Below are 19,797 nucleotides of genomic sequence, written 5' to 3'. Positions count from 1 at the left end.
TACCATTCAATTAAAAAAAAAAAAAAGAAATGCTTTTAATCTACCTTTGTTTATCACATTTACAAAGTTCCATTTTGTACAATTTTTTATATGGTAACAAATTACAAGTAAAATAGGAAAATTACCCTTGAGACAATAAAAAGGTATAAAAAGTACTTAATATTGAGCTATGAAAAAAGTAAATGGAACTAAATTGATTTCCACACTTAAGTTTGAGTAATGCAAAATGAACCGAAATGCAGAAGGACAAATTATGGGAATACAGAGAAAATACACAGATGGTATATCACACAATATTTTCTAAATAAAATAAGAAAGAAAGCTCTAAAAATAAATGGCTATTCTATGGAAGAGTAGGAATAAAGGTATCTGTAAAAATACCACGTTATATATATTATATCCTGCTGAGAAAAACCTATATTTTTGAAACTTCTAAGACACTTAATAATTCTCAATGGAACTAATGGCTGCTTTGGCAGAGGGTCAGGAAATGTGGGATAGGAGATAGTTGTGGGATAGCATTCATTTATGTTACTCTAAAACCTCTCATGAGAAATCCTAGGAAAGACAACATTATGGCAGATATCCAGAAAATGGTACATGTAATATGGCCTTTATATTTACAAATTGGCATTTGGGGATAATTAGTGAAACTAACAGGTTGATAATATCTTCAAAAGCAAAGCAATGTTTTGGCATATTATTTCACCATTTACAGAGTCTTATTTCATTTAGGCAAAGAATTCTATTTTCCCTGTTACAGATTATTAAAGAATTATTTTTTGAAGAAACTAAGCCACTCAAAATTAAAGATTTACAGACTAATATGTCAGATCTCCCCCCTCCACAAATTAAGACATTCATTTTTCATTGGTAACCTGATCACTAGGCAATGTTATATATAATACATAGTGAAATATAAATGAAAATAATTCTACAAAAATAGAGAGAATGAAATCAATGAAGGAAAATAGCAAAAAAATTATCATAATATAGGTAGAGAGAAAAAGTATTATTTTCTTTAAAAAATGGCTATCCATAAAGAAATAATCAGTAAATATTAAGAACTCTTGCTTGTTTAAAATTGCCAAAAATAATATTTTGAGACATAAAAATTCAGTCAGAAAAATATTCTGGGAAATGTAACAAAAGAGAAAAATGGCAAGGAGAGAATACATAAGATAAGAAATATATATAACATAAGGAACAATGTGAAAAATACAACTAATTGTAATATAAGAAAGAGAAAATGATGTTGGAAAGGAAATTTTGAAAGAAACTCATGTTGTTGAGTTCTGTAAAGTTTACATAAATTATTTCTGCCTTAGGGAAAACTGTATATAGTCCATATTGGAGCAGGAGTTATATGTGCTCCAGGAGTGGTGTTTTATGAAAATAAGTAATCTGACAGACCAAAGCATACGGGCTATTATCCTGACAAAGTTATTATACAGCATGTAGCTTTGGAGGATGATTCAAATAGTCAAGGACAAGTAAGTAATTATTAATGTCAGGAGAAAAAAAAGTTGAAAGAAAGGAAATGTAATAACTGTGCACGGTGCACTACTTGGCCCAGCAACAAATAATATATTGCTATAATAACTAAAACTCCACATAAAAATTTAACCGAAATTTAAGGTATAATTATATTAGGAAAATAAAGAAATGGGGTTAAACTTGCAAGTGAAGAGAAAAGCTTGTCATTAAATAATGTCTTCATGAGATAAATAATGAGGACAGTCACCAACACTGTGGCACAAGATAAAGTGAAAGAAGGAGAGGAACAGTGGACTGCAGTTCTCGGTTATAAGTTTTGTTGGTACTATATTAATTTAAAAATGAAATCATGGTGGCTCATGTCTATAATCTTAGTACTCTGGGAGGCTGAGGCAAGTGTCCCTTTATCTATTAAATATGCATTATAAAATTTACAAAACATTTACAAAATATTCTCTACATGTTTGCCACCTCTTTGTAAAATTTCCCATGTCCCTGTGTATGACAATTTTAAGGGCAACCTTTCAGACACCTTGTAATTCTTAAAACTGAGGAAAAAACTAACTTCATGGGACCCTCTATATCAACTAAGGAATTCCTACTTCTGTATTCTAAATGAGAGTGAAGTAACTTCTATCACATACATGCTATTTTTGTGAGCCTTCTCTTACTACCTGCCAAATGAAATTATTAACTGATACAAAACCCATTATTTTATGATTAATGACAATTTAGCTTAATAGCAGAACTATAAAAAATATAAACGTGACTTTTCATGAAAAATATTTAAGCTAATATGATTGAAAATAAAGCCAAAGCTTGTCAAAACTATAGTATGTATAGCTATCCTTGAATGTATGGAGAAAGTGAGTAAATATTCACCAAATAATTCAAAATTTCAAGATACTTATTCACTTTTCCATGTATACAGAATTTTAGTAACCTGTTCCTTTGGAATAAGAATATTATCTGAAAAAGAATTGTCATTGTTTCATTTTATATTCAATGCATTTAATTTTGTTAATGTACATTTTGACTTAATTATTTGAAAATTGATTGTACAATAAAGTACTAAATTGACCTGTCTTTAATTATATCTTATATTTATAGGAAGTTACTTACCTGAGAATTTGTTTTATGTGTTTACCAAAATTCAAATTCATAGACATAATTTAAGTGATACAGAAGAATCATATAATAATTTAACTTTTTAATATTTCTATTTTGTAGAATCAATATCATATTCTGTTTTTTTTTTTTGGAACACTTAGATGCTTAGGTGTAAATCATAGGCCTACCTACAATGACTATTTCATAGTACATACCTATTGCTTGAACACAACATGGTCGAATAAGTGGTGCTATCCGTGGAGTCAAAGGAGAAGACAAATTTTCAGTAAAGTGTTGGGATGCATCGAAGAAATTAATTTGAACTTGAATAGTAAAGTCGAATGTTGCTACCTGATAGATAAAAAATACATTAGACTTGCAATTTTTTGCTTTGAGAAATATGTGATGCTATTGATCTAGCAAAATAGCAGCTTATAAAAACAGTTTTCAAAAATAAAAATATCTTATGACATTGAAACTACTTTTAATGAGTACAAAATTGATTCCAAAGAATAAAAGTATAAAAAAATTATAAGTAATTCCTATTTATTTACAATGAACCAAAAATCTAAATATAAAACCCAAAGCTATAAATATTTGGAAAGAAAATGTAGGAGAAAAATCTTTATAAACCTGGGCTAGGCAAAGATTTCTTAAATGAGATAACTAAAGAACAATTACAAAAGAAAAAAAAATTCTTAAAGTGTCTTGTATCATATTTTTTTAAATGTTATGTTAAAGACATTGTAAAGAAAACAAAATTATAAGCCAAAAGCACATTTCTTACAAAAAACTAACATGTTTACAAAATACATAAACAGCACTGAAAGATCAAATTAAGAATGAACTAACTAAAGAAAAAAATGGTAAAAGAAGATAAATGACACATTAGCATATGAAAACACGTTTCATTATCACTAAACATTTGGGAAATACACATGTAAACTACATGAGATGTCACTTCATACCTATCACAACTGCTTAAACAAAAATAACTTATGAGCACCTAATATATTTATATACTGCTGATAGGAATGCAAAATTTTGTAGTCATTTTGGAAGACATTTTTCTAGTTTATTAGAAAATTAGGTGTATATTTTAAACTAAGGTCTAGGACTCCCAAACCTAGATGTTTACCAAAGAGAATTGAAAATTTATTCATAAAATGTTTATAAGGGCCTTATTATTTTTATTTTTTGAGGCAGCATCTGAAGCTTTCACCATAGCTCACAGCAACCTCAAACTCTTGAGCATAAGCAATTCTCTTGCCTCAGCCTCCCAAGTAGCTGGGCCTACAGGTACTCACCACAACACCCAGCTATTTTTTGTTGTTGTTGCAGTTGTCATTGTTGTTTTAGCTGCCCTGGGCTGGGCTTGAACCTGCCAACCTCAGTGTATGTGGCCCATGCCTTACCCACAGAGCTGGGTGCTGCCCAGGGGGCTTATTCTTAATTGCTAAAAACTTAAAACAATACAAATGCCCTCTATATAATGAATGCATAACAAAATTTGGTAAATTCATACAACAGAATACTTGTCAACAATAACAAGAATGAACTACTGTTGCACACAATTGTGTAGAATCTCAAATGCTTTCTGCCAAGTGACAGAAGTCAGACTGAAAAGAACATACAGCATGATTTCATTCATATGGCATTCTGGAAAAGCAAAAATTATAGGATGAAAATCAGGTTAATGTTTACCAATGACTAGAATTGGAGGGCAGATTGGCTACAAAAATGTACAAGAAAAATTTAAAGAAGGTGATGGAACTGTTGCCTATATTGATTTTGGTATTTATTGTGCAACTGCATACATTTGTTAATATTCATAAAACAGAAAGAAAATGTTACATAAATTTTAAAAATATGAAATGAAAAAAAATTAAAGCTAATTTCCTAGCTCTAATTTTTAAATATCAGTCTTCAAAATCCAGACCTCGATACAGTTAAATAACTTAAACAGTGTCATAAAACAAAACACAACAAATTTAATTGATTTAAATGACACAAAGCATGTTTTCTAACTACAAGGGAATTATAGTAGAAATCAATAATAGAAAGAATTTGGTAAATTCACAAATATGTGGAAATTAAACAGCACACCCTAATTAATCAATGACTCAAAAATAAACTATATAAGAAATTCTAAAACATTTTGATAAGTAAAAATGAAAATGCAATACATCAAGCCTTTTGAGGTAAAGGAAAAGTAGTGCTTAGAGGGAAACGTTTATCTGTAAAGCTGATATAAAAAATAAAAAAGATCTCAAAAAAATGCCCTAATAAACAGGATTTGATTAAACTAACTAAAAATCTTCTAAACAGCTAAAGAAACATTCACCAAGTGAATAAAAAATATTTTTTGACATAAGAATACTATACTCTGATTGCCATATATAAGTTTGATTCTGGTTTGCAAAGATGCAGCAACATGCCCCTCCGTATCATGGGTAAAGAGAAGCTGGGTCACCTCTATGGTTTATCCTACAAGGGTACAAGTGAATCTTTCTAAAATCAGAGTATGAATGTCTTAACTCAATAACTAAGAAAATGACATGAAGGCTATGTTAACCAGTTTGATGAGAGTATTTCAAAATGTATATGAAAACACCACACTGTACCCTGTGATTGAATTAATATGCACAGCTATGATTTAATTTAAAAAAAAGAGAGAGAGAAGCTGGGTCCTTGGCACTTTCATTATAGAATCTACGACGCAAAAGTATACTAGAGACCAGAGCTGACTCCCAAAATTTGTATACACTTTCCTTCTGGGCATATTCCAGGAAAGGAAAGGTGGAATTTTTTTTTTAATTGTTTGTGTGGTGGTCATGTTGTTTGCTCCTTATATATCAAGAGAACATTGTGGACAAGAATTGGTATCATACCAAGCCCTCTTAAATCATTAAAGCATGTCTGTGATAATTTTAGGTAGCGATTCCAAGAGCACGTAAGCATATACCACTCAAATATAAATATAAAGCACAAGCTTGCTGGAATATAAGTGATTATCTGGCAAGTCTAAAATTTCCTTTACAGTATGTTATATCTTGAATTTTCTAGACTGCATAACAAGGATCACACAATTATAGGTCTCCTGTGTGTGCCCTCTGTTCCTCCTGAGGCACTGTGCAAGCACAAGCCAGATACTTCTAGCAGTCATTTCAATGAATTTAAAGATTATATACAGTCATACTTACAGGTCAGAAAGTGATTCCCTTACAGACAGAATTTAGATGATCTTTGTTAGTTCTTGGTTAGGATTACCCATAATTCCTACAGTCTCAAGCAATATGAGGAAGAGAAAGGAGAACTTACTTCTTTTGGGGAAAAGACCAGGCCACCTTCTACAGATGTATTTTCCCCTATTTCCAAGGCATGTATGTAAGGAACCGTAGGGTCTGTGAATTTCCCTATAAGACATGAAAAAGTACATATAAACTAGATCCAGGTACACATTTATAACAATTATTTAATGTGGAAATGTGAGTTTTTAGAAACCTCATCAGTATATTCATAACAATCACAAAACAGTTACTAAAATATTTACAGGTGTGCCTAAGGATACTGGGTAAAGAATTGCTCTTAATATCTTGATTACAATTAGCAAAACTGATACACAAACACAGAACAAATATACATTCAATCAGCAAAACAGAGCAGCAAAACAAAGATGGTAAACTTATTAAATAAATAAAATAACCTCAGAAATTCCAAAAGCATACTCAAACAAATGTGGAAACAAATAAAGGACAAGGGCAAGTAACTAGCTGAAACTTAGATCCAAGAACAATTGAGAGATTCCCCTTCTAGTAAAGATGGAGTACAAAGGACCCAGAACACCTCTGATGCCTCTGAGTCCACAAGGAATACAAGTTCATACACATCATCTCACTGATAATTTACTGTTCATTTATTGAAGACTTCTAAGATGTGTTATTTATCATTATAGACTCAAAATCCAGTATCTCGCCTGTTATTAGGGTTCAACAAATATGTATGGAAGAAGAAATGAATAAACCAATGGTCCGGAAACTTATCTTATAAGGGTCCAGATAGTAAATATTTTAAACTTTATGAGCCATGGTTTCTATCACAAATATTCAACTCTGCCATTATAGCATAAAAACAGCCATATGCAATATACAAACAAATGTATGTGCTTATGTTCTTAAAAAGCTTTATTTATAAAACAGGTATCAGGCCAGATTTGGCCCATGGGCATTAATTTGCCAACAGTTAGAGTAAACATATGAAATACACTTATGAAAATGCTTATTTTATTTAAACCTAATTTAACATAAAGATACCTAATAAATGAGTAACACATGTAAAGATCTTTCTAAAGACATTTATCTAAAATTATTGGTCAATTAATAATTTTATTACCCTTTGCAATATATACTTAAATATAACATATTTAAGTTACTATATTAAACCATCTAATAAGGACAGTTATATGTCATGTATTGCCAAAGTGTTTTGGTATTACTATTGATGAATTTCTAGAAATTAAACCATGGTGAGTTATAAAATATAAGGAAAAAGTGCATTAGGTCATTAAAACATTTAGGAATAATTGCCCTTGACTTAAATTATTTTTAACAATTATACCTTAGAGCAATTTTAAATGGTGCTGCTATTACAATAATATCATTATAATATAAAGTATATACCTGATTTGCCTTTAAAATCCATTGAAAAATCTGGAAAGTCTTCTAGATTAAATCCCACTCTGGCACGTGTTATGCCTTTATTTGTTATTACAAATGGAATGGTATGGGTAGCACCGACATAGATGCCACTAAACTGAAATATATCCTAAAATGTAAAAAATAATAATTAGAAGCAGAGTATTATTTTATAGAAAATTTAAACTAAAAATTTGAATGTTGTGTCTATCAAGGAAATTATTAACTGCAAAAAAAAAATTAGTCACATTTTCCTTTCTCTCCTCCACCTTCTATCCATAATAAGTTAATAAATTCTATTAATTCTTTCTCTTTCTTTATTTCTTAGTCTTAGTGTGACTATATGAAATGAATAACTTTTCATTTACTTTCTGGATTTTGACTTTCTCAAATTCTCCTCTCTATAATGAAGCCAAAACTAAAGTAATTGATAATCTGACCATACAACTTCCTGTCTTTGAATCTGATGGTTCCCCCATTGATGTGATAATGTCAAAACTCATTAGCAGGGCTAATAAAACTCACCATAACCTGCCCTTGCCTCATGTTCTAGCCTCTTTTAATTCCACTCTCATCCTATCACTTAATATTCTACTAACCTGTATGACTTGTCATTTCCAACCAGTACCTGATGCTTCACCTTCTGTGTCTTGGCATCCTTTCTGTCAGAAAGGCCATTCTTTCACTTGTAATTTCCTGATAAACTACAATAAATCACACTCTGCCCAGTATTATTTCTGTTTCTTATATTTATATACATTGTGATATCACGTAGACTGCTTGTTCATTTCTACATCTGTCTCTCCTACTGGATCTTATGCCTGATTTATTTTTGTACCCATAACTCCTGTCACCTACTTTAAATATATAAGCACTGTTTTCTTAATAATCTGAACTCCAGATCATACACTAGGCATGTACTTATACCACAAAACTATAGAATTCCTCCTTGTGGTAGAGTTACTATAGATATCACAGAGTTCCTTAATTAAAGAATTGCATATAACATCCAAAGAAGGTCGAGGAAACATTATTCTGATATGGAGGAAAATACTGTATTAAAGACAACTAGCTACTATTTGTTTCATTTCAAATATAAACCCAGTTCTATATGTGAAGTCTACAAAATCTGAAAAGAGTAATGAAAACTTGACGTTTTATAAATGTAAAAAAAAAAATCACTGTTCTTATCCCATTCTGGCCCCGCTTACATGCTCATTTGAATAAAATTGCCTATTTGTTATAGGCAAGAAACCTAGTCAATTCCATATCCCTTACTATAGAGTTAATAAATGTATTGCTGAAGATATCTAGTGATGCTAACATATTATTTTTAAAAGGGGGCTACATCTAAAAATCCAACATAATAAGGGCAGATGGAAAAATATGTTAATGTAAGGTTTTATGAATTATTCAATTGTACCAGGGAATGCATGCCTCAAATGACTTTAGGATGGGAAATGGAAATAATAAAAGTCTCACTATTGACTAATATTTTCCAAGGAAAGCTACTAGATACTATAGCAATGGAAAAAAGAAAAGACATTCTAAATACTATGGAATCTAATCTCTGGGAATCACATTAGCCGGGTACAAGACAGCTTAGTATTTGTCAGTTTATCTGGATTTACGCCTTCAACACTGAATAAAAGACAAGTTAGAAAAATATGACCTAAAGCTAGACCCTAGAATTTGGGTGATGCCATTAAACATGCAGACTAACAGTGAGGCTGCCAGCTGACCTCTTTATTGTCAATATTTGCTCAATTTAGTTCAGCACCAGATAATCCTAGGCATTCCAGTACTAGTAGGAGAGAAAAACAGAAGGGGATATAACCCCAAAATAATATGACAACTGCTCTGATGGAGGTGTTCCTGGAGTATAAGATGTTTGTAACATCTTGTAAATGTCACAATGGGGAACATATGGGGCTTCTTTGAAGAATCAGGAAAAGTTTCTTTGGGCAGATGAGGCCAGATCTAATTCCTACAGGATTGGACAAAAAAAAAATGATGTATTGTGTACGTGTGTGTGTATGTGTCTGTGTGCTATCAATTGTAGGACATAATTTTATCAGAGTACACATAATTCAAAACACAAATGTAACTAGAGTTCAGAAAATAGAAATCAAGACCACAGTGTCCTATCATTTTATATTCAATCTACTGGCAAAAATTAGGTTGGCATGGTGGTTCACATCTGTAATTCTAGCACCCTGGGAAGCTGAGACAAAAGGATTGCTTGACCTCAGGAGTCTGAGGTCTCTGTGAGCTAGGCTGATGCCATGGCACTCTAGCCCAGGTGACAAAGCAAGATTCCATCTCACAAAAAGATGTACATATGTTGGCAAAAATTAAATCTAACAGTATATCTTGTGGAGAAATGGAATGTGAAGTAATGTAAAGAAGAAACTGTAGAAATTATCTTGTAAGTCAAACATGCACATAAATCTATGTCTCAGGAACTTCACTCTTAGAGATTTCTTGTATATGTACCTCAGAAACTATGCATATGAATGCTCACAGCTACAATGTTTTTATTAGCAAAGAAACCCAGAAACACCTGTTTGGATGGACAATGGAATGGTTATATGTAGTATATCTACACAAAGAACTATCATTCAGTAGCAACAATGAATAACATGCAGTTTGGCCATAGCTCATTGCTTAAGGCACTGGCCACATACATCAGGGCTGGTGGGTTCAAACCTGGCCCCAGCCTGCTAAACAACAATAACAACCTACAACAAAAAATAGCCAGGCATTATGGTGGGCGTCTGTAGTCCCAGCTACTTGAGAGGTTGAGGTAAGGGAATTACTTTAGCCTAAGAGTTTGAGGTTGCTGTGAGCTGTGATGCCACAGCACTCTACCGAGGGTGATATAGTAGACTCTGTCTCAAAAAAACAAAAAATAACATGCAGTTACACCCAAATTAGATGAATGTTTAAGAAAAAATGTTTAATTAAAAATAATTCACAAAGGCTGCAAATAGTTATAAAACTCAAAAATAAAAAAAACTAAATAACCAACTGCTATGACATTTATTTATATGTGTGTGTATATATACACATGTGTGTGTGAAATGCACACACACATACACATACACACAGTTCTACTACAAGTGATTATCTCTTATAAGGGATAGGATCATGATGAACCCTACAGATAATTTTAATGGCAGTAGTAGTGTTCTGTGGGGGATTCTTAAATCTCCACTCAGTATTATGTTTCATCACTCACATTTACATGACATATATTAATTTTTAATTTTACATATATTAGTTTTATAAAAATGCTAATACACAGTAAAATATTTTAAACATAAATGGGCTGACTAAGGATATATGACAAATAAAAATCACCACATTCACAAACTGATCACAGAAATAGGTAACTTACTGGATTGATTTCAATGTCAGCAATCTCAACAGAGCCACCAATTCTAAGATCTATGACGTTTGCACGACGAATATCAACCTTATTTAGATTAAAACAAAATTTTGTAGAAACCACATTAAAATATAATTAGATATTACTGAAGTATTGCCTTGCATTTACATAACATTGTATAATTTAAATAAACAATAGTAACATAAATGTAAAATATTATCCTGACAGTTGTCACATTTCCTGTTTTGCAGAATTGATGCCCCTAAGAGTGAGTATTTGACCACAAATGGGATGATTTGATGGCTTGTGAATTCAAGAAGCAGAGTTCTACCTATTTGACTAAACTTCATTGCCACTCTCTATAGCAGAGAGTATTTTTATTTATATAATTTCAATGACTTATTCAAAATTAATAAATATCTTTCTCCTAGAAAGAGACTTTCAGCCTATGATGTGTGATATTCTATGGATCAGCTCTAATTCACCTGTCCATACTTTCTCTTTTATTCAACTTCTAAAGTTCATCATTTTAAACTCTCACTTAATAGTATATTTTGTCTGTTGACACATGTATCTTCATAGGGATGATAGAAAAACTCTCTTCCATTTCTAAGATGAACCCTTAGCCTTCAGACCAGTACATATGTATAGCTACTCTCTTTACTAGACCTCTCTATATGGAGATCCAAAAGGTGCCTCCAACACAGATGGACTTTCCTCTCAAAAATCTGATACTCATCCTCTGATTGTTTTCTCTCTGAATATTGCCATCATCTGGTTTACTCATGGAACCATCCCTCTCATTTATGTGACCTTCTTCTCACTCAGCAGTCCCCAAGTATTTATCTCCTCAATTTGACTAGAATTGTCTATAATCCTACTTCCTGAAAGAGAACACCATTTTCACTTGCCTGGACATGTTCACCAGACTAATAACTCTGCACGCAATCTTTTTGGTCCCAGTTTATTGCTCTATAACCAAAGTGATCTCAAAAATGCCAAATCTCTATGGTTAAAACTCTTCCTTCTTAAGATGAAGCCTGTATTTCCAAACATCGTTGATTAGGTCCTATATAATCTAAAACTTATATAGGTCTCCAAATACATTTTTCTCCACTGTTATCCATGCAGTTCATAATCTAGTCATGCTAATCTCTCTACCTCAAGCCTAAACACATGATGTTTTGGACTTCCTTAAATATTCTTTGCTCTTCTCCTCCATCCACTACCATCCTTTTAATCTGGCTTATTCTTTTTTTTTTTTTTTTGAGACAGAGCCTCAAGCTGTCCCCCTGGGTAGAGTGCCGTAGCATTACAGCTCACAGCAACCTCCAACTCCTGGGCTCAAGCGAGTCTCCTGCCTCCGCCTCCCAAGTAGCTAGGACCACAGGTGCCCGTCACAACGCCCGTCTATTTTTTTTTTTTTTGGTTGCAGCCGTCATTGTTGTTTGGCGGTCCGGGCTGGGGATTCGAACCCACCACCTTAGGTGTACGTGGCTGGCGCCTTAGCCAGTTGAGCTATAGGCGCGGAGCCAATCTGTCTTATTCTTAACTTTTAAATGTAACATCCCCTAGGAAGCTGGCCCTGACACTTTAAGCCTGGGTTATCCATGTCTCCTATGTATGCCTTTAGCCTGTACACGTCTTCATCACAGTACTTAACACTATATATTTAATTATTTATTGAGTTTGTATTTTCCACCAGATTGTAAACTCTTTGACCTCAAGGACCCCAATTATAATGTTCATCTTTGTATCATTAGCATGTGTAATGGAGATTTGTGCATAATATGAATGCTGAATGAATAAATCAATGAATCTCATTGTAGTACATGTTTAAGAGGTAATTTTTTTAAAAAGTCATAATCCTCTCAAATACAGTGAAAACTAGTAAAATCTATATTTTTGGTGGCCATTATTTTTATTTTTCCTAGAATATTGTGTTAAAATCTTTCACTCAAAAAATAAATAAAAATAAATATTCTGTTCAAGTCACAGATCATACATCACAATATATAATTTATAAACATCTTTCGGTGAATACTTATTTATATATCATTCTTAAGTTACTGGAGGATCAGGCAAATCAATGTTCATCATGTCATTATGATTATTATTTAATCATTGTTGTTATGATAAACGTAGGGATAACATGGGAGAAATATAACTATTCATTTTGATCTGATTACAGTATATATATTATTTTTTGATGTGAGTAAATAATTGATCATCAGATTGATGATCAAAATCCTTCCATTCTTTGAGATTTGTAATTAAAACTTTATGCAGATTGATCTTGCATATTTCATTTATTCTATTTAATGAGCATTTAAGAGAAACACCTAACATCAAGGTGATAATTTTTCATTTACATAATTCCTAAAGCATAAAAAAGTAAAACATTCTATGAGTGCTATAAAATATAGATATTAACGTCATATAGAATCTTCATACAATTTATATAGCTTTTAAAACTATTTGGAATTACTGCTACAAAATTGATTATTTTTTCCTAAGCTACCTCACTAATGCCGTGAAAAAAAAAAAAACCATTCTGGCTGCACATGGTGGCTCATGTCTGTAAATCAGACTGAAGCCATGGCACACTAGCCCAGGCAATAGAGTAAGATTCTGTCTCAAAACAAACCAAGAAAAGCTATCCTTTTCTCGCTAACTAGTTATGGTTTGTCAAAACTCAAATATTAATGCAAAGACATTTGATATCATGCAAATATCATTGCAATTTCATGTGAAAGTGCCTCATATTGATGGAAGATATCCATTTTAACTTAGTAGAATTTTCCATTACCAACTTTCACCAAAAATATTTCTTGCAAATTCCCTTCAAGTTCTGCTCTAAATTTTTCATTAGATGATATAGATGTTTGCTTATTTTTCTAAGATCTCCAAAAACTACACTTCTTTTAAATAAAGTCAATTTCTAGAAAAATAATAAAAATTTTGAAAATTGCTCTCCAGTGTAACTTTAAACTCCATTTATAATAGAAGAAATAATGAAAACACATTTTCTAAGAATAAATACGTGTACTACATTTTATAGAATTGTATCTACTATTGTAAGTGTTAATAGTTTAAACAACCAAACAAACTCACAGAGACTTAAATAAGAGGTAAAAACTCATAGGTATAGACATACCTTTGCTCTTGTATCAAATTTTTCTGGTACCATAGGTGTGCAGGAGATATTGAGAACAGTTATCCCTCCAAAAGGAATTATTCCTTGTGATGGTGTAATACTAATGTTAGGCAAAAGATTCTGGTCACAGACCTATAATTGAAAATTTGCAGAAATGTTACATTATCTTTTAAAGTGATGGTTTCTCTACTACCTAGAAAGTGAATCTTCAGGCACAGGACATGACATGATTTTCTAATAGTATTTGAAGATACTAGATGCAAAAATAGTTTGAACTACAAGAAACAGCAACCCTAACCTAGCAAATAGAATATTCAGTAGTGACACTTTTCCATTCAAATAGGATGATGAAGTTTATTGTCTGGAGTACTTTCCAGATTGCAAAATTTAAAAGGTATCTGTTAGAGAAGATAACAACATTTTAGATAGTAGTTTGACAGTCTGTCCTTCCCTCATTCTAAAAACTCAAAGCAAAGTTAGTGAGGAAGAAGGGTGATAATAATCTCTTCTTTATTATTTTCCTGATAGAAAGGTTATGTCTAAAATATGATTCTGATCTTCAAAAAAGTTATAACTTACTAAGGATTTATGGTATTTTTTTTCCCATAGGCTAAATCAGGCCTATTTATCATTCCTTAAACCATTATGATTTAAAGAGAAAATAGTCAAGAGAATTCTGGGAATGAGAGAACAAATAGACTATTTATGTAAGGACTAATTCTGACACAGAATAGTGGTAAAGGATGTCCTCTTGTGTATGTTAGCCAGAGAGTTGATTAGGGCAGAAGAGACACACAAATGTAAAGCTTGAGTGCAAGATCTCAAACACTAACTTCTGTCATCACTACTAGGGGCAGGGACAGGTGTCTTACTATATTTTCAGAAAAAACTATCATCACCTTGCCCCTCCCTCCATCTAAATCAAGAGAAATAACTATAAATAGACTTTTCCAGAATGGCCTTGATCTAGGTCCCAGGTGCTACTCTAAAAGTCCTGACTACACAGTGAAAATGAAGAGAAAATGGAAAGTGTGAAACTAAATACTGAAGGTAACATTATTAATGTATATTTAAAATTTTTTAAACATCTATTTTTTTTTCAATAAAACCAAATAACAGGATGACAAAAGAAGGGGAAGAGGAGAAGAAAGAGAAAGGCTAAATAAGGAAAGGAAGTGATAGAAAGAGTTCTGATGGGAAATTAAACTTTCTGTATTAGGTAAATCTCATATGAAATATCTAAAAATTAGTGTAAGTCAATTTATATTAGCTTCATGGTATTCATGGCACAAAAAATTGATTCAAATTATAATGTGATCTGATCCAATTAAGAAGTTGCCTAACATTCTAAGTTACCTGGAAATAAGCATGGTTTTGTCCTACATTGTGTAGAACAGCCTTCCTCCATGTTGTTAAACCTTGAGGAGAGTTAGAGAAGAGTATCCTGGGTTCCAAAAATGTCACCTTGGTGTGACCAAGCTAACAATGAGAGGAGAAAAGGAAAAAATGCAATTGAAATAATAGAAAATAAAATATTTCCATTGTTTTGCTCACAAAATGAAGCATTTTAGTTGTAAATACATAATAATCAAAGATGATTACTGAAAGAAAATGAAAAAATTATAATCATACTATATTCTTTATTCAGTATGTTTTAACATGTAAAATCAATCCCACATCAGGTTTTTACAATTTAGTATTCATGAAAAAGTACTCAAGGTACTATATTATTTTCCAAAAGTTAAATTAAATCTGTGATAATCCAGTTAGAATGAAGTAATAATATCACAGGAGATATTTTATTTAGAGATTTTAGCTGTAGTAATAATAATTAAATATTTATATAGTTAGAGTGTAAGCATTTAGATATTTTTGATAAAAAAACTAGATATTTTTAGATTAAAAACATCTTATGGCAGCAATAAATGATGATAATGGTGATAACAATATTATTGAGTGTCCCATATGAACCAGATATATGCTTAATTCTTTAGTCACATTTTCATTACAGTCTACTAGTCTAGAAAGTACCCAGAGTTAAACTATACTATGTCTACATTATTCACCTTTAAATACAAAGGGCCTGCATGAGGCCTAGTACAAAGTATGGATTCAAGAATAACTATTAAATGAATGGATTAATGGTACCATCACATTTTACAGCTGAAGAAACCAAAATTTAGGGAAATTAAGTATTCTAAGTCATTCAGTTATAAAATAACACTCACCAGCTCTGCTAAGTATATATAAATATATATTAACTAGGATATGTAATTTTTGATGTATCAATCTACCATGGGCTCTTTACAGCTAAACAAACTCCTTACTACAAACAAAGAAGTAAAGTCAATAGTCCTTATGTGGAAAGACAATAAGGTGAAAACAGCAGGTATAAAAAATATATTTTTCTACCCTATGATATAACTCAATTTTTTTCACCTTCATGGTGACATTAAGAACATAAACTGTTATCAGATTTTGTGGAATGCCTAAAAGAAAGGAAAATAGAATAGAATATTTAGAGTGTACTTTGTATAAAAGTAAAGATAGTAATGAACCTAGAATGGATAGGTAGTGACTAGAAGTGTGTACTGATGAGGGGGTTTCTTTTGCAGAGCTAGCGATGACCCTAGAAGGGATAGATAGTAAGTAGAAGTGTGTACTGGTGAGGGGGTTTCTTTTACAGAACTCTGTTTGGGGAACTGTTTGATCTGGACCAAATTACAAAACTATTAATCAGTTTTAACAGAATGACCCACAGTTTATAATATGTGCACATTTCTGTATGTATATTTTACTTTAATAAAAAGTTATTTAAAGAGTAATAAGTAATTTATACATAATGAAGAAGAGTAGAACCCAGCTTATTTTAAACTGGGAGTAGAGGAAAGACCCTACTCAGTTCTGACTGCCATTTGCCTTCAGTAAAGTGAATGAATCTTTAATCTCAAGGCTATCAGCTCCTTGACAGCTGAAACAAGTAGCAGTATCATCCAGTCCTGCAGACAGAGGTGAGATTTAGTAAAATAACATGGGCTTGTTTTAAATTTTTAAGAACATTGGGTAGGAAATTTGGTATACAAATAGAGTGCATTCTTAGTGATTGACAGCCATGACGTTAAGGCCTTCTGGGCTCTACCACAGAAAGAAAGTTAAAATTACATATTTCAGCTTTTACTTTACTTACATTCCTATTCCAAGAAGAATATTCTATTAAAAAAGGAACAAGTATTCTGTATTTCCTTGCTACATAAATTATGTGATCCATTTCATACTGAATTATTATTACTAGAATATTAACAATGCAGTAAACTATGGCAAAATATGATGCTCTCTACTTGTTTTTGGTGTTTAGTAACAAAATAATTTCAAGTGTCTTCCATATTGATATTACATATTTATAGTGGCTCTAACAATAAGCTAGTGTTATTGATACAAAAGTCTTGGGTCTCTGAGTTAATTCTAGATTTTACATATATAGGTAATTATACATACATATGTATACCCAACCAATCTATAGCTCTCAAAATAAAAACTACGTTCAAGGGAAATAATTACATGTGCAACACATTTTAGTGTCAATGTATTTCCTTCAAGGACATGAAGAATAAATTCTCCCTTCTCTGGAGCATTAAAACTTGGTTGCCATTTTACTTCACATTCCAGAGATGAATATGCTTCCACAGTCCCTACATAGGATGTAATGAGAAAAAAAGACATTTACCACATTTTTATTATACTATGCCTATTAATATCCAAAATAGGGGCTGACCTAAAAATGTAACTATATAACAAATTATTAACATAAACTCCAAAAATATAAAAATGCTTAGTTAGGAAATATCAAATGAGTATAGACCTACAGGATTTAATTAAAATCTAAAATGCATACATTATTTTTCAATTTAAACAGGCAAATAAAATATATGGCAAGACATGCGAAGGTTTAGAAAACTTATCAATGAAGCAAACACTCTAGGATTAAACATGGCTTTACATATAGACAGTAGAAAATCATTTGTGATTCCTAACCTAATTGTTTACTTCATGTATTCCTGACCTTCTGAAATACCTACTTGTTAACATCATACTTGTCAACATCACTAATCCGTTTTTAGAGGGAAGAATTACCATTACTACAACTTTTTGAAAAATATATACATTCCTAGAGCTGTAACTTCTGATGTAGCTAAAAATAATTAGTATATTTCTATAATTCAAATGTACTGAGAACCCACTTAGAATCATCATTTCCTTTAAAGTAAGGAAAATAACAATTGATAGAATAACTTAGAAGGTTTTCCTTCAGAAGGAGAAGAGTCCTTGAAATTCAAGGGCACAGAATACCAAACTGGGAGATGAGTGACCATCACAAACAAACTTTGCCTTGGGTGAGGTAGACTTTCATGTGATGGCAGTTTCCTTAATCTTAAACAAAAGATAACCTATTTCCTACTTTTGCAAAAACCATACTGGGAGATAACAAGACATGTAGAAGGACTGACATAGTATGTGATGCTGTGAAAGCACCCAGTATCAGATATTTTTAATATTCTTAAGTGCAAACACTATGTGAAGAACATCAATTTCTGGTTATGGAAGTCCAAACAGTCCAATGGGGGTCCATCAGGATTACATTATCCTATAAATCATGAAAAGTCCTTTGACAGTTTAGTAGATGGGGGGGTTATTTGTCTTATGCAGTCAGAAGCCTAAGGTTAGGTATTCCAAATCTTCCTTACCAGGTGGACAATTTCAAGAACCAATGAGCTCCTTCTATCTCCCTATGCTACTATTCTTCACTATGTGGCCTTCCTCTATAGACAGGCATCATGTATCACAGTGGTTAAAGAGATTCTAGGATCAGTCTCCTTGGTTCTAGCTAGCATTTACTAAGTGAGACCTTGGGCAATTTCCTTAATCAATCTGTAGATTGGTTTAATCATATGTAAAATGGGAATGGCAACTGTATTTCACTCAGAAAATCATTTTGGGAATTGAACAAACTAATATCTGTAAAAGTACTTGAAAAGTGCTAAACACATAGGAGGGGATGGAGCTATATCTCATTTATAAGAGAGGCTGGGAAAAAGAAATTTGAAAAGAGAACACTGTTGCCCCAAAGAAAATGGGGGTCCTATTATGAAAAGGAATGAAAATGAGATGTGGCTTTAGCAACATCTGCCACAGTAGTAAAAAGATATAAACAAATAATTGTGGATGACATGACAAACTCATAACAAGAGCAGAAAAGATGGGTAGAAGACTCATATTAGCCCAAGAAAGTAGAGGAAACTTAATTACATGGAGGTAGCATTTGAGTTATGATGTGAAGGATGAACAGGAACTCTGCAGAAAGACAAAGCCTAAGGAATATGTAAAAGAGGGTGGTATGGAGAAGATTACGATGGGCAGTAATTTTAGAGAAAGAATTAAGGCTACAAATAAAATCATCTGGATGCACTGAGAAGAGCTGAAAGCAGTAAAAGGATTATGCATCCATATCAACAGGGCAGCTTGAGGAGAATTCTTTCCCTCCTATCAACATGGTTATTTATTTTTCTTCAGGAATAGTATAACTATCAGGGGACAGGGGAAAGACATTGGACGGCTGTGAAGGAAACCAAAGATTTCTCCCCCGAATATAAGAATTTTTAACTAAAGAAACTGCAAACACAGAGAAGCACTATGCCTTAGTCTCTCTTTGCCTGACTGTGGGACATAAGTGCTTCCTACCAGGAGATAGCACTTGCTTAGCGCCCCAGAGAAGGCACTAGCAGGGACCAAGGAGTCTGGGAACAGATTTTTCTATCTTCCACTACTTTCTTGTCTTTTAAAAGACTAAAACCTTTTTCTTCATTATGTTGTCAGTATGACAATATTTATTGCTCTTTGTTAAAACGCTACTTAAGCAAGGCCCTTGAGCCACTGCAATTGAAATACTTTTT

General features: G+C 32.2%; 1 protein-coding gene across 1 annotated transcript in view; it reads right to left on the bottom strand.

The window, feature by feature from the left end:
- CFAP47 (cilia and flagella associated protein 47) overlaps positions 1–19,797 on the bottom strand; it is a 296,774-nt gene that overhangs the window by 228,634 nt on the left and 48,343 nt on the right. The window contains exons 16-22 of the mRNA XM_012807582.2: positions 17,408–17,538; positions 15,206–15,328; positions 13,850–13,981; positions 10,702–10,779; positions 7,287–7,431; positions 5,925–6,023; positions 2,823–2,954 (exon numbers count right to left, since the gene is read on the bottom strand). Coding sequence (XP_012663036.2) covers positions 2,823–2,954; positions 5,925–6,023; positions 7,287–7,431; positions 10,702–10,779; positions 13,850–13,981; positions 15,206–15,328; positions 17,408–17,538 — 840 coding nt within the window. The remainder of the gene's footprint in view (positions 1–2,822; positions 2,955–5,924; positions 6,024–7,286; positions 7,432–10,701; positions 10,780–13,849; positions 13,982–15,205; positions 15,329–17,407; positions 17,539–19,797) is intronic.

Source organism: Otolemur garnettii, unplaced genomic scaffold (genome assembly GCF_000181295.1).
Source record: "Otolemur garnettii isolate 467f Iridium unplaced genomic scaffold, OtoGar3 scaffold00072, whole genome shotgun sequence".
Lineage (NCBI taxonomy): Eukaryota > Metazoa > Chordata > Mammalia > Primates > Galagidae > Otolemur > Otolemur garnettii.
The sequence above is the reverse complement of the archived record's forward strand: the minus strand, read 5'-3'. Positions and strand labels throughout refer to the sequence as shown.